The 15,558-nt window shown below is 40.5% G+C and overlaps 2 protein-coding genes across 4 annotated transcripts in view; one reads left to right on the forward strand and one right to left on the reverse strand.

Moving 5' to 3' along the window:
- CFAP96 (cilia and flagella associated protein 96) overlaps nt 1-15,558 on the reverse strand; it is a 97,343-nt gene that overhangs the window by 57,835 nt on the left and 23,950 nt on the right. The window lies entirely within an intron of this gene.
- Nucleotides 3,353-14,994, forward strand: CCDC110 (coiled-coil domain containing 110). The gene is made up of 8 exons (XM_007177886.2): nt 3,353-3,440; nt 3,786-3,890; nt 9,944-9,999; nt 10,266-10,331; nt 11,546-11,656; nt 11,756-11,815; nt 12,493-14,566; nt 14,879-14,994. The coding sequence occupies exons 1-8, from the start codon at nt 3,431-3,433 to the stop codon at nt 14,926-14,928; spliced, it is 2,532 nt and encodes an 843-aa protein (XP_007177948.2). The 5' UTR covers nt 3,353-3,430; the 3' UTR covers nt 14,929-14,994.

Genomic DNA, 15,558 nt, shown 5'->3' on the forward strand with positions numbered 1-15,558 from the left:
AATGAAATATGTATCAGACTATACTTCCAACTTTATTATAAGTTGGTGATCTCATTTCAAAATTTAAAACATAATGGAGACCAAAAGGGCAAAAACACTGGAAGAACTGAAAGGTATCTCAAGTCCATTTTTACAATTGAATTAAAGGTCTATTCTTTAAAAATGCATAGACCTAAAAAACATATTTGTTAAAGAAAAAGAGCAAGCTGCAGAATAAAATGTAAACTATGATACCATTTATGAAAAACTTTAAAACAAACAAGGGCAATCATCATCTCTATTACTCATTATAATTAGTATAAAAATATAAGAATGGACTGTAAGATTGTACCCTGAATTCATGACAATGGTTTCTTATGGGAGGAGTGTAGGGAAGAAGGAACAGAAAAGGAAGTGGTGGGGAGTTCCATTCTATGTGATTCTTTACTGTTTCTAAATAAAAATCAAATATGCCAATATAATTATAACTGTTAATTCTGGGAGATGGAAGCAAAGGGTTAATTATAGCATTCTTTGCATATTCCATCATTTTAAAATTTCTCAAAAAATAATTTAATAAATAAAACGTAATGAGGACTTTACATTTTATAGGCCATATAAATGTGCATTGACTGAGAAACTTATAAAATTTTTTATTTTTTGAACTTTGGCAAGTTCATCACAAAGTGGATGCACAATACAAATTAGACAACACAAACTATCTCTTTAAAATATATACGTGTTCCGGTATTTGAGCTAAAGTAGTTGAATCTTTTTCAATTGAAGTGTCAATTTTTTTAAAATAAGGATGAATCACAGGAAAAAATGTCAGCACTGTTAATGGAATCTCACCTGAGACTCTGGGGTCTAGAGCTGCCATCACTGGCAGCCTCCTATGTAACTACTGAACCTACTGTAGTAGGACCCTTTACAGCAATCCTGGCCTGTTGTGGAGATAAGGAAACTCATGCTCAGAGACAGCAAGTCACCGAGTCACCATTACCTGCAAAGTTCAGAATGGAGGGAGTTTCAAGCAGGTTGTGAATGGTGACAACGGTTTTAAGTGGCCATGAGTAATCAGAAAAGACTTCCCTTGACATACATTCACAAATGCAGTGAACAACCCCAAAATGATGCGTCCACCATCCACCCCTATTCTGGGGGTTCATGTTCTCTTCTTACCCTTCCAGGTTCTCTCTCACCAAAGAACAGGGTCTCCATGTGCAACTGTTGATGTGAGGCCCTAACATGGGGCCTTTTCTGAGGGGATGCCATTCATGTCATAGACACTGTAATTATTGAAGACATTTTTAAAATTTATTATCTTTGTTGGCTCCAAAGATGGGCTTTTTATATATTAATTACAATAATTTTCTGACAAATAAATTATTCCTATTCTAACTGAGAATACACATATGTGATTTAGTTTACTAAAGAGAAATGAGTTTGATAATCAAATGATCTTGTTGACCTAACACCTAAAATCAACTGATCTTCTAAGTAAAGAACTGCTTCTCTAACTGATGAACTGATTGGGAAGTATCTTAAAATTAGAGTAGATCTCTATTGAAATTAGCACACTGGCTAAGTTTGAGTTTTTGATATTATAGCTCTTATCATCTGCTTTTTCTATTCTGTGCTAAATGGTGTGGCTGAATCCTCTCATTTAAATCCACAAGTAACTTCTCTGTATACATTTGCCATCATAATCCACGAATATTACATAGACAAATTAGTTATTATAGAATATTATATTATGTTAATTATCAGGTTACTAGATATTAAAATATGTTACATAAAGTAGAATATTTTATAGTAATTTCTTATTTGTTATGGAAATTTCATTAGTATGGAAGTTAACTTACTAAAATGTAATGCTTTTTTTTTTTTTTTTAATGATATTCTTGTCTGCTTACATTCTTTTTATGTATGTATGTATGTATGTATGTATGTATGGCTGTGTTGGGTCTTCGTTTCTGTGCGAGGGCTTTCTCTAGTTGCGGCAAGCGGGGGCCACTCTTCATCGCGGTGCGTGGGCCTCTCACCATCGCGGCCTCTCGCTGCCGCGCACAGGCTCCAGACGCGCAGGCTCAGCAATTGTGGCTCACGGGCCGAGTTGCTCCGCGGCATGTGGGATCTTCCCAGACCAGGGCTCGAACCCGCGTTCTCTGCATTGGCAGGCAGATTCTCAACCACTGCGCCACCAGGGAAGCCCTGTAATGCTTTTTTATCTACATTCTCCCTTCAAAATACTGTAATTTATTCAGAATAGTAATTTAACAGACACATTGATGAAAATTTTTGTAGCTCTTTGGAAAAAATTAGCTTTGTCAATATCAATCATCAATGGAGAACCTAAGTTCTCAAAATTACAATTTGTTGAAATTGTCTACACCACCACAAGACTGTCGAATCTTCTAGACACCATTTCTATAGGCTAAAAAACAAGAAATTACAGCAAGTAAACATTGAACCTCTGATAAAGAATTTCATTTCCATGAAAGCAAGCCACATAATTATATAATAAGTTATGTCATCATGACTTTAAATTCCTCATTGTGACTTAAAATTTGAATTTTCAATTATTTTATATTCTATCTGTAACGGTTGTTATCGCAAAATAATAATATACACTCATTTAAAACTTTTATTTAAAGAGCTCCACTTCCTGATGGGCACAGGGGCTGACTGCGGCCACGCCAACCAGTCCTCAGTTGAACAAGCCCCAGCTTCCAACGCAACATTCATCTTGTGCAAGCGGTTTGCCCAGGTGCACAGGAAATGAGCATGCTCTACAGATGAAGACCGGCGCCTCTGCGACAGCTCTAATGTGTACATTTCCATACACGGTTACTTAAAGTTCATTATCGGAAACAGGGGTCTTCTTTTAACCACAGCAAACAGACGTCCTTTCACAATAATGGTCTAGGACCGTTCAAATCCCCAAACGCTGAAACTAATTCGACCGATGGGTTGAAACAAGAGGAATAGAACAGAATAAAACAATGAAATGGCGATCAGAAAGGGGGGGGGGGAGTTCCTAGGTGTCTGCGTGTCTCCAAACATTCCCCTTTCTCCACACAGCTTGGGTCCAACAGGTACTGTGTTAAATCAGAGTCTGATCGAGATCAAGTTCTGGGTCAGCAGGGGAGCGGCGGGGGTGGGCGTGGGGGGCGGACACACCCTAGTGAGACTGTCGCTGGGCCTGGGAGGCACAGCAAAGGTAGCACGCAGCTGTCGCGGGCGCCGCTCCGGCGGGGCGGGCGTACTGCACCCCGGCCCCCGGCGCGCACCTTCCTCCTCCCCACCCCCACCCTCGCGCGCGCCCCACTGCCGCTCGCTGTGTCCCGGCCACCCCGTTACCAAGCAACGAGCTGCCCGGGCGGAAAGCAACCGAGCAGACTGCCTGGGAGAGGGGAAGGCGGTTGGAAAGAGAGCTTCAGCAGCAGAAATGAGCCCGGGTAAGAGCCGGGCCGGGGGCTGCCCTGGGAGGGGGCGCCCTGGGAAGCGGACGCGTGGTGGGCAGCGCCGCCTCCTCCCGCCCCGGCTCCTTCCCCCGCGGAGCGGGTCCCGTCTGGAGTGCGGATCTCCTAGACGAGCCGCACACCTCCGCCCGCCCCGGGAGGAAAGCACCGCCTGCGTCCCCGCGCCTGCCCAGCTTCCAGCCTCGGAGCAGCCCGGCCCGCCGCCGCGGCGTGGCCCCAGCGCGCCCTCCCGTGGCCGCTCAGCGCGCCCGCGTCCCGAATCCCCACGCCTCGCCTCCTTTCTCCCAGCAAAACCAAAAGCCACGTACTGTTCTGTTACAGAAAAGCATCCTGAGGAAGAGGAGGAGGTTGACTGCGTTCTCCTTTCAGCACCCAAGATCCTAAATTCCTCTGAGGGGGTAAAGGAAAATGGTGGCAGTGAAACAGGTAAAACCTCCCAGGCCAAGGCTCCGATGGCAGTGATGTTTCTGCCTTTTACTATAGGCAACCAGTACGTTACCTAAATCCACTGGCCCAACTGGTATGCTTCCGGTAACTACTCGTAAGATACTAATAATAGCTAACACGGGACATTTACTTTGTGCCAGATGTTGTTCTGAGCACTTAAATGTATCAACTCATTTAATCCTCACGACAACCCTATGAAGTAGGCACTACCATTCTCCTCATATTACAAGTGAGGAAACTGAGGCACAGAGAGGTTAACTAACTCCCCAAGGTCGCACAGGCAGCAACGGACAGAGCCAGTGTTCAGCAGGGTAGCTCCAGGGTCCAGGCCTTAACCTCCATGCTACACTGTACTGCTTCTCTGAATACCAAATAAGAATTGCTGATTTTTTGGACAGTCACTAAAAAGTTACCTATATTTTTCCAAGAGAAATACTTTTATAGTAAATATTTGTGGACTACAGGATACTGTATAGGGAGGATGTTTGAAATCATTAAAAAGCTGCAGTTTTCAAGTTCCATATAAACCATGAATAAGATGCAGGGAGGATCTGAGAACACTGGAGCTGGAGTCTCGCTTCCTTGAGAGAAGCTGAAGGAGGCTACACAGCTCTCAGAGGGGCCTGGTGTTCACGTGAGACACCAGCGAAGGAGCAGAGCGCCGTGGGCGGAAGGCGGTATCTAAACTGAGGGGCCACGTTGGGATCCTACAGGTGCCCATAAGCCACGCGGGACACATGGGCAATCCAGACGCAGAGGTGCTGCGACAAGTGGTGAGCCGGAGACCTGAGGTCAGGTTGGGGTTCGTCCACCTCCATGAACCGGGGACCTTCACGACGGCCTTGTCCAGGGCTCTAAATAAGGGGCTGGAGCAGCCACGCCCGGCAGACAAAAGACGCAGGACAACTGGATGCCCAGCGACCACCAGGATAAGCCACACCTCAGTAGAGGCCGCAGGGCAGTGCACTGACCTGCCCTCTCTCTGCTCTTCTGCGCCCCTCCCGCCTGCATGAGGCCAGGAGGGGTGATGGGAAGCCCTGAGTGGGGCAGGAAGTCCTCACAGAGAGATTAGACACGGAGACAGCTCCATACCAAGAGAGAGTGTTTAAGGTCAGAAGAGACTGAGGGAGCTTAATGTGGCAAGACCGTGTGTTCGCTAATGTGAGTGAGATGGAAGGCTCTGGAGAAAAATGCCAGCGTTCACAGAAAATGCAGTTACATACAAAATAGCACATATGCTTGTGTGAGAGTTACAGTCTTTCTTGCTAGAGCATGGCGGGTATAAGGGCAGGGACTCAATCGGTGAGAGATATTCTAAGTTAGGCGCCACCAAAGATGGCAGGGACTTCGTGCTTACAGCTCAAGGCAAAACTAGGAGGTGTGACCTTGTGCCCTCCCCACTTTCTGTTCTCTTAGCTACACTTCATGGTCACCAAGTGATCCATTCGCTGGGTACTGACCAACAGAACACTGACGTGATTTGCATAAGTAATGCCGAATTACAAGGTCGTATATATTTCTCAGGTCTCTGATTTTAAAAGAACAAGGAGTTAGTATATGGCGTTAAGTAAATATATGGAGTGTCAGAGGTGGGTGGGGAGTGTGCAGTTTTATTTCAAATAGGATGGTAGGAGACCTCCCTTAGCAGATGACATCTGAGCAAAGACCTGAAGGAGGTAAAGGAGTAGTCAGTGCAGATTTCCGGGGAAAGAACATTCCAGGCAGAAAGAACAGCAGCTGCAAAGGTCCCTAGGTGGGAGGATGCCTGGCATGTTTGAGGACCAGCTGGTGACGGGAGCAGAATGAGCACGGAGGAGAACAGGCGAAGGGTTCAGAGAGGACACTGGGCTACAATTGTAATTCCACCTAAGGATGTGGGGTTTTATGCTGAGCAAAATGGGAAGCACTGGAGAATTTGGGCAGTCATCCCTCCCTCCCATCTCTATTAGAAATTTTAAATTTACCAAATCATCATCATATTGATAATACCCTTGTTGCTACAGTAAGAGAGTAAATTTTTCTTGAGCATTTACTGTGTGCCGTGCACTGTGTAAGGCTTTACCTACACACGAGACACTGACCCCTCGCAGTGAGCGTGCGGCAAAGCCAGGATTCAAGCTGAGGCAGCCTGGCCCCATAGCTCCCGTAACAAAGCCTCGTGCAGATATGCCCACTCCCCTGCTCTGTGCCTTACTCTTCTCCATAGGATTCACTGCCGTCTTACACACAAGATCCTTTGTTCCCCTCACATGGGCAGGGATTTTGCATATTTTGTTCACTGTAGGATCCCCAGCACCTTGGACAGTACTTGATACATAGCAGGTGCTTAAAAATAGTTGTTAGATGAATGAATGAAGGCTTGGGTAGAACAGCTCACAAGGCTTCAATAAAACAGTTACTTCTAGGAGTGAGTGTGAATTGTCACAGCAAAACTCAGTATTTGAACCTGAGAATTAAAAGGCGTTGACTACAGAGTGTCTACCATCGTATATAGAATCATTACCACGTTGCATTTTTAAAACTCATTTGTTCTCCCTGCTCTGTTAGCTACAGGTATGCCCTTAAAACTTTCTCTATACATTGAATATGACATAATCTTCTGCAGACTTCAGAATAAGTTCCCTATATCTTTACCTTAATTACCTCAAAAGTCATCCTGCTGATAACTATCTTGTTTTTAAATTTCGACACTTAAATATGAAACAGCTACAGAACTTAAATTGAATATAACCTGAACATTTCTTGCAATCTGAATAGAGTATAAGCTGCTTCTGGGCTGGCACCACACCCTCTACTAAATACTTCCCAGTAGTGTACATTCAGCAAGGACTTGATAAATGGTGACCTGTGACTGTGTTCCCTCTCCTGTGCTTCACTGATAATTTCCCTTCCAATTCTAGAATCACATAATCCTATGTGTTTCTTTAAGTATTGATGAATTTTAAAATTATCTTCCCTTTGGGAATAAGTAGTAGCCAATGTCTCTGAATCTCATAAGAAAAACAAAAAGTTATTTTCATAGCTTTTAAAAATAGATGAATCCAACTCTCTGCCCACTCTGTATCTTCACTGAATCATATGAACTTTGCAGGAGAAAAACACTCACTTCTGAGTCATACCATGGATCTCAATGCTATTTGGAAAAGTTACTTTATTTCCCCAGTAAATGCTTTTGCAAGCCCTGTCCAAGATAACTATTCCACTCTTCTGGTTTCCTCAAATCTCCAACACCTCTCACCGCTACCTCCCAACGTGTAACATGACCTTAAACTATATGAAAAAAATAGAAGCAATCAGACCCAAACTCCCTGACCTTCAACCTTAAACTCTCCTAACCTACCGCCTGTGTCCCATATTCTCTGCTGTCCCCCACTTCAATGGAAGGACTGTCCCTGCTCAATCACAGGTCATTTCCTCCAGATCGTATCTCTCCTGGAATTCTCAAGTACTCAACTTTGGCCATCAGCCTTCCTCATTCTCCAGAATTCTTCTTCTCCTCCATTTCCACTATATGATTCCCGCAGTAAGCAGGCATATTAGACTCTCTCATGGTTTAAAAAAAATTCTTCTTAACCTTCACATCTCTTCCCAAAACCCCTATCCCCACCAGGCACCTTATCCCCTGCCACAGTAAAACCAGAAAGCGTTGCCCACGAACCTTCACGTTCCATCTCCCCTCGAGCCACTTCATCTGGGGTTCTGAGCTGCTCGCTGCACAGAAAGTGCCCCTGTCTAGGCCAGCAGCAGGGTCCATATTTCCCAATGCAGTGCTCATAACCACTCCCCTGACCCAGAGCCTGGAGTATCCAACTGCCTGTTGACATCTCCACTTTGATGTCCAACAGAAAACTTAACTTTAACAGACCTAAACGAGTTTTCCCTAAAATATGTTCCTCCCCCACTCTTTTCCATTTCAGTAAATGGCATCATCATTCGTCCACCTGCTCTCACTAAAAACCTAGGAGTCACCTTTCCTTCCTCGACACTGGCCACATCTAATCCTCCAGCAATGCTTCATCTCCAAAACATATTTTGAATCCACCTATTTTTCTCCATTTCCCCCACTGCCATTCTAGTCCAAGATACCTTTGTCTCTCCCTTGGATTATTCCAACAGTCCTGCAACTGCTACCTTGTAATCCATTATCATGCAGGAGAGTGTCCTATAATGTTTTTAGTCAAATCAAATCATTCTCGTGATTGAAACCCCCCAAAGCTTCTCATTTCTCTTAAAATAAAAGCCAAATCCCTCAGGATGGCCTGCCAGATTCTCTCTAACCTCACCCCCGTCTCCCCCTGAACTCTTAGCACACCGTGCTCCCATCTGCTCAGGAAGCTGCATCCACATGGGCTTTCTTTCTGTTCCAAACACAGGTGACACGTGCTCTGCTTCAGGGCCTTGCGGTTTCCTCTGCTCTGAATCTCTTCCTACAGATGTCCCCATGGCTGGCCCCTTCTTATCACGTAGCAGTATTGGCTGAAGCCACAAAATGCCAGATAGGCCTTTTCTAACCACCCTCCCCAGTGCTGTCCTCACCCACCCCTCACTGTCACAGTAGCCTATTTTCTTTGTGTTATTTATCATTATTTGGAAGTATCCTGTTTATATCTTTGTTTGCTATTTTTCTGTTTACTTTTTTTAGAAGGTAGGCATAGTGAGAACAGGAGCTCCGGCTGATTTATTCATTGCTGTGTCTATAGTAACTACAGTGGGGCACACCAAGTAGTAGACACTCAAAATCTGAATGTGTGATATTATTGAAGGAATGAACCACTTGAACATGAAACAATATTTAAGGCCAAATCATAAACTTATCAAAATTATTCTAGACTTTCAGGTAGAGATTTTAGAGCTAAAGAAGATCCCAGACCTTCCTCCCCCACTACAAAAGGACATGAACAAAAAAACCCCGCCAGAACACCAGCAAAAACTTCACCAGCAGTACCTGGAGAAGGAAGGGGGCACCCCCTCAGGACATAAAATTGGAGAGTGGAGGCCAAAGATGAAAAGAAATGATTCTGGCAAGGCTATCTATAGCATGGCTCATAACTCCCTCTGACTTTCAGAGGCGATAAAGAAAGCCAGAATCCTGAAGATACTCATTAATGCACCCCTGCCCAGCCCCCACACACAGTCCATCCCTGCCCTGTGATGAAGGTGGGATTCTTCAACCGGCCAAATGGCTCCAGGCTCTGAACCACAGCAGCTCTCTCAGTGATGAGGGCCACACTGGGACTGGGTGGAAGGAAGTATACTTTGCAACCAGATTCTATAACATCTGGCAGACTGCCATTCCAAAGGAGATGCACTGACTTCTTTAAAAACCTTCTCTTACAGCGGAAATTGTCAGCCTGGGGCAAATTCTAACATAACTCTCATTTCATTCAGGACATGTTTTTTAATTTTTTTAATAAAAATTTGCAAAGCAAGTAGCCTAACATTTGGGAAAAAAGAGGAATGTATGTCAGGAAATTTGCAAACGTTATATAGTCTCTCCCCTATTGCAGATCTAAAATCTATTTTCTAGGAAGGAACACATGGATCCTTATAGCACTTTGCTTAAGGGCATAACAAACATTATGTTCTATTAATCCAAATTGTTTTCCATGTTAAGGAAGAAAAACATCACATGGCTGTTGCATAGGTACTGAGACCTATACAGGACTTTGCCAAGCGTCTCCCTTAACATAAGAATTGTGAATTTTTTTACCAAAAAATATAGTTTATATCCCAGAAACAAACAAAGATATCTGAGTTCCTGAGAGTTCTCAGTTTGGTGTTACAAGTTAAAGGTTTATTATAAAAGTAATACCACTATTACAACCTTAAGTAGGTGCAGTATTGTAAGTCAGATGAGAATTATCTCTTAAACTCACTAAGCAGCTAGCATCGGGTTTGTCTTAATGTGAACATCAGTCTCACTATCTCTTTGCCTCACCATCCAGGAAAGCTAGGAGACTGCTTTCCATTAACATTATTTAAAAATAACACTTAAGAATTAAATCACATAGTTTTTCAATTTTACTTTTTAGAATACGGCTGCATAACAGAATCAGAAAATCAAATCCAACCACATTCAGCACTGAAAGTGAGTATATTTCATTTTATTTTCTCAGAAAATCTGTGTAAAGTCTGATCTTTCTCAGAATACTTCCTAAATATATACGGGTTTTCCACAAAAGTCTTCATCAAAATGCACTGGAGAGTGAGCAAGAATGATGAAGAATGTGAGTCACCTGACCCTCACATGATCCTTGTAATAGGCAACTTTGGGGGATTTTTTTTTTTAATTGTAACAAAATGTATGTTCACCTAAAAATGTTCAATTTCATACCTTGTGTAATTTTGTTATAGGCCCTTCAGCATCAGCTGGAATCATTTCAGGCTCTCCGAATACAGACTTTGCAGAATGTTAGCATGGTATGTTTCTTCTAATTTACATAGAAAATATCCAAACAGAATACCATCACACATTTCTGAGCTGATGATCACTAGCCAACTGATTAGTTGATATTGAATGTAATAAGGCCACAACCTATTCTAGACACAAAATTGGCAGGAAACTACATTCTGTTATACTTGCATTTGGATATGAGCCAAAAGAAATAACACTGATTTTTTTTAAAAACATATGTTTAAAGTGCTACCTATATATAGTCCACAAATAGAGACTCTCATTATAAGTGATATAAAATCTAAGTCAAACTGACTAAGGGAAAAGTGTACTTTGTTAGCTCTAGTAACGCAAGCCCTAGGAATAGCTCACTTGGGGATGGCTTCATCCATAGGTTCAGGACCCTCGTCATCAGGGAACCAGCCTCACTCCTTATCTTGGTTCTGCTTTTGACAGTAACGTATTCTCAGACTCCATGTGGTAGCAAAAGGGTTGCTAGAAGTTCCGGCCCTTATCCTTCCAGATTCCAGTTAGACAGAGATGAGACTGTGCTTTTCTCTCTCAACAGTGTGTACTGAGTTCTTGTCCTGATTCTGACAGCCCCACGTGCAGTGCTTGAAGCAATCACTGTTCAGAGGGAGGCAACGCTCTGACTGGTTAGCTCTGGGTCACATGCCCACCCCTTGGAGCTGAAGGAGGGATCTGTATCACCAAAGGCACATGGACTTTATCCAGAAGTACGGGGTAGTGTTAACAGAAGGATAGGGCATGGCTCCTGGGGGTACATAACACAACGCATAGTCGCTAAAGACCCAATATAAACTTCATCCTGAAATTCTTGTACTAAAAGCAACTGCAGGGAAATGGGAAGAGAAGATAAAATCCTCCTGAGGCTGACAGAATAGATTCCATTCTGATGACAGAGATCAAAGACCTCTGACTTATTCAACAATGTAAAAATCAAACATCTAAAATTATTTTAATTCATAAGATTTTATTGCTTTCCTAAATTAAGTCTTTCTGATTTTATAGTCATGTAGTAAAGACATACTTTTCTTAAAGATTCCTTCAGTGAGAGAGATTACAATAAATTAAATTTAATTTTTATTTTATATGATGGAAAAGAATATGCATAGGAAATTTAAAGGTATCTTTCAAGTATAATATCTATTATCCTTGTGCATTCATAACTTTATAAATGTGAAATCAAAGTCCGACATTCTTAATTTCTCTTTTAAAGGTGCAGTCTGAAATCAGTGAAATATTGAACAAAAGTATTACTGAAGTAGAAAACCCACAATTTAGCTCAGAAAAAAATCTAGTGTTCAGCACACGCAATGAAAAAGCTTTGGTATGTGTTTCAGTACAAAATCATTCCTACATTTAAGTACTTCAGAAATGTTACTACAACCAGTTTACCTTCACCTTTACATTCTCCCCTTCTTCACAGGGCGACTGGATTGTCAAAGATGAAAATAAGGAAACTCCTGTCCTGAAAACCCTAAAAGATGTGCGTTTACCTCTGTACTTCTGCAATTTTCTTGTTTCTCTTAGGAGAGCGTGTGAGGGGCATTTGACTTAGTCCATATACCTAAAGATTCCCAAGTAAACTGAAATACATGGCAGTTTTTCTGCCCACTTTGAGTTTTTCTACTTTTAGGACTGACTTACACCTAGAGTGAGTTCTCTAAAACAGGTCCAAACTAGAGTCACTGTGTCCATACTTATTAGAACTTCACACTTTCTCTGTGAAGAGTCACAGCCCTAGATCCATTTGAAACTAGGAAGACAAGCTAAGGTTGACAAATAGCCCAGAAGTAGAAATTTTCATTTTCCTTAAACTTCCCTTTGAACTATTGCTTCTCTCTTCCCCACCTATCTATGACGGTCTCTTGAGAAATGCTGAATTTGTATTTCTGGAATTGAGGGGTTGGCCCTTCTATCTCACCCCCTAAGGAAATAAGTGCAATTTCTAAGCAAACTGTGAAGACCAGAGTTACAGATCTCAAAATAATGGTAGATTTTCTGGAGAAAATGAATCATACTTGTCAGCCTCTTTGCTGCAGAAATGGATAAAATGTTCATTCTGGTTGTAATAAAAATAATTCCTCCACAAAATATTATCTTAATTTGTTGGTCATGTAGCAAATGATAGTACATTCATAGTGTGATTTTTATTGTTACTAGCCTATAGAGAATCAAGAAGAAACCCTTTCTATGGAGAAAATTCAGCATTTTGAGGATCCTAGGACTCTTCATTCAGTAGAAGAAATATTCAGTAGTGATAGTGTTAACAGTCTCTCTCAAGGTATAAATATCCCATGCCAGATACATTTCAAGGACATATTAACTTCGACAGATAACTCAGCTTCAGAAAATTCTGACTTGAAGAATGATAATAACCTTTATAATTTCCTACCTAATGTACCTCAAAACGGGATGTCTCAAGCTGATATGGTAATTGTGGATAAGTCCAGAATTACTGTGCCTTTTCTCAAGCATGGATTTTGTGAAAATTTAGATGATATTTGCCATTCTATCAAACAAATGAAGGAAGAGCTTCAAAAGTCACATGATAGGGAACTGGCACTTACAAATGAACTGCAAACTTTAAAAGCTATTCCAAGGAATGGTAACTATGACCTGCCCCCAACTCACAAGGAAAAAATTAACTTTATTAAGGAAGAAAATATTGAAAGTAACTTAAATGAAGATATAAAATCAAAGAGAATTTTGGAATTAGAGCCACTAGTAAACAAATTACTCCCACTCAGGGAAACAGTGTCAAAATTCCATGTGAGTTTTTGTAGGAAATGTAAAAAACTATCTAAGAGTGAAATACACAGGGGGGAAAAGAATGAGAAAAATAATAAAGAAATTCCTATTACTGACAAGAATATTGCAGATTTAAAACTCCATTCCAGAGTGCCAAGACATGCACTGGCATTCTTTGACCCAACAAAATATGCAATGAAAGACAAAGAAAGACAACCATTTGCAGTAAAACAAGGATCAATAATATTTGAAAATGAGAAGACATCCAAAGTCAATTCTGTTACTGAGCAGTGTGTAGCAAAAATTCAGTACTTACAGAATTACCTGAAAGAATCTATGCAGATACAGAAAAAAGTAATGAAACTGGAGAATGAAAACCTAACCCTTAAAACGAAAATTAAACCTCTTGTCTTTATCACACAATCTCTGATACAGAAAATTGAAATGTATGAAAAACAACTTAAGACATTGGTTGAAGAAAAGAACACTATTCAGTCCAAGTTAATTAAAACAGAAGAAGATGGCAAAGAATGTCTTAAAGAATTGAAAGAAATAATTAGTAACTATAATGTTCTCCAAGGACAAAATAAAACCCTAGAGGAAAAAAATAGTCAACTTTCTTTGGAGAAGCAACAAATGATAGAAACATTAGAACAACTAAAAAGTAAGGAACACCAAACTCAAAGTGACATGGCCATTGTCAATAATGAAAATAAACTACTGATCACAGAAATGGAATCAATGAAAACAAATATTCTATTGATACAAGAGGAAAAAGAAATGTTAGAGGAAAAAACATACCAGCTTCTAACGGAAAAAGGCTCACTTGAAAATGAACAAAAAGAAAACCAGCTAGAGATAATGCAGCTAAAAGAGAAAGAAAGATTGGCAAAAACTGAACAAGAGACACTTCTGCATATAATAGAAACAGTTAAAAATGAAAAGCTTAATCTTGAAACAACCTTACAAGAATCTACTGCTGCAAGAGAAATGATGGAAAGAGAAATTGAGGATATTCAAACATACCAATCTACCACCGAAGAGAATTTTCTGCAAGAAATAAAAAATGCAAAATCAGAAGCAAGTATGTATAAGAATAGTTTGTCAGAAATGGGCAACAAATGTGAAATGTTATCAAAAATGTTAATGGAAATTAAAACTGATAATCAGATTCTAAAAGAAGAACTAAAAAACCATAGTCAAGAAAGTATAAAATTTGAAAACAGCATCAGTAGACTTGAGGAAGACAAAATACTTTTAGAAAACTATGTAAGAAGTATAGAGAATGAAAGGGATACCTTGGAATTTGAGATGCAGAATCTTCAAAGAGAATATTTAAATCTAAGTGAAAAAATCTATAATCATCGTATTGACCTATCAAAAATGGGCTACATTTCAAGAAGAGAGAAATTCCATCTTGACATCTATGATATTTATGAAGACACCTCTAGTCCTAGGAGTAGGCCTTTAGCCCCTGATTTGAAAGGTATGTATATCGTGGTGGATTAGTAGAAATATGTTTAAGATTCTTTTAGCCTATCGGGCATTAGCCAGAGGACAGTAATAAGAAGGTAAGTACAATTCAGTTTTGTAAGATTTGTATCCAATTTATTATATAGTGGAATTATTTAGAGATTTTGCTCTTTTGATAAAATTCATGTTATTTTATTTATACTACTTCTATACATTGTATATGACCAAAGCAACTTCGGCAGCAAACAGGGATTTTTTTAAATTATTATTTTTCTGCAATACACTTAGAAGTCCAACCTTTTAAAAAATTCTTCTTTTTTTCCAGGAATTCCAAGTAAACCGTATCAATTGCTTCCATCCAAGCCATGTAAATAAATTTCTAAAATCAATGTTTCAAAATCCTTTGTCCAAGTACTTTTTTCAACAAAAAATTTTAAATTCACTTTTACATGTGATTACAATTATCTTATAATTGATTAGACTAGTTTTTTTAAATTCGAAATTGGAATTAGGCATATATTTTTATGTTGTCAAGAACTGTCAACATTCTGAGACTTTATCCAACTTGTAAGCTAATATGTTAGCCTGACAGTTTCATGGGTTCTAGTGGAAGACATGAGACTCCTGGGTCAGAGATAAAAGACAGTTTGTTGCTCACAGCAATAGCAGGAGCCAGAGTAACAGCACTTTCGCATGGGTTCTCCAAGCCCCAGTTCCTATAGGCAACATGAAAAGGGTCACACAGTTGGTTGCGTTACAAGAGAAAACTCTGAGCTTAGGGAACCATTACTTTTCTGAGTGCAGTAAGCATGCCTGCCCTTTGCTCTAGATGGAAACGTTACCTTTATTATACAGGACAGTTAGAATACCTGTCCTTGCTCCAGCAGAGACACTATCTCTAGCTTTCAAGACTTCTTGTTATACAAATAAACTTATTGAATTTTGTCAAATGCTTTTTCTGCGTTTTATTGAGGTGATCCTGTGTTTTCCCCCTTTAATCTGTAA

Source organism: Balaenoptera acutorostrata, chromosome 21 (genome assembly GCF_949987535.1).
Source record: "Balaenoptera acutorostrata chromosome 21, mBalAcu1.1, whole genome shotgun sequence".
Lineage (NCBI taxonomy): Eukaryota > Metazoa > Chordata > Mammalia > Artiodactyla > Balaenopteridae > Balaenoptera > Balaenoptera acutorostrata.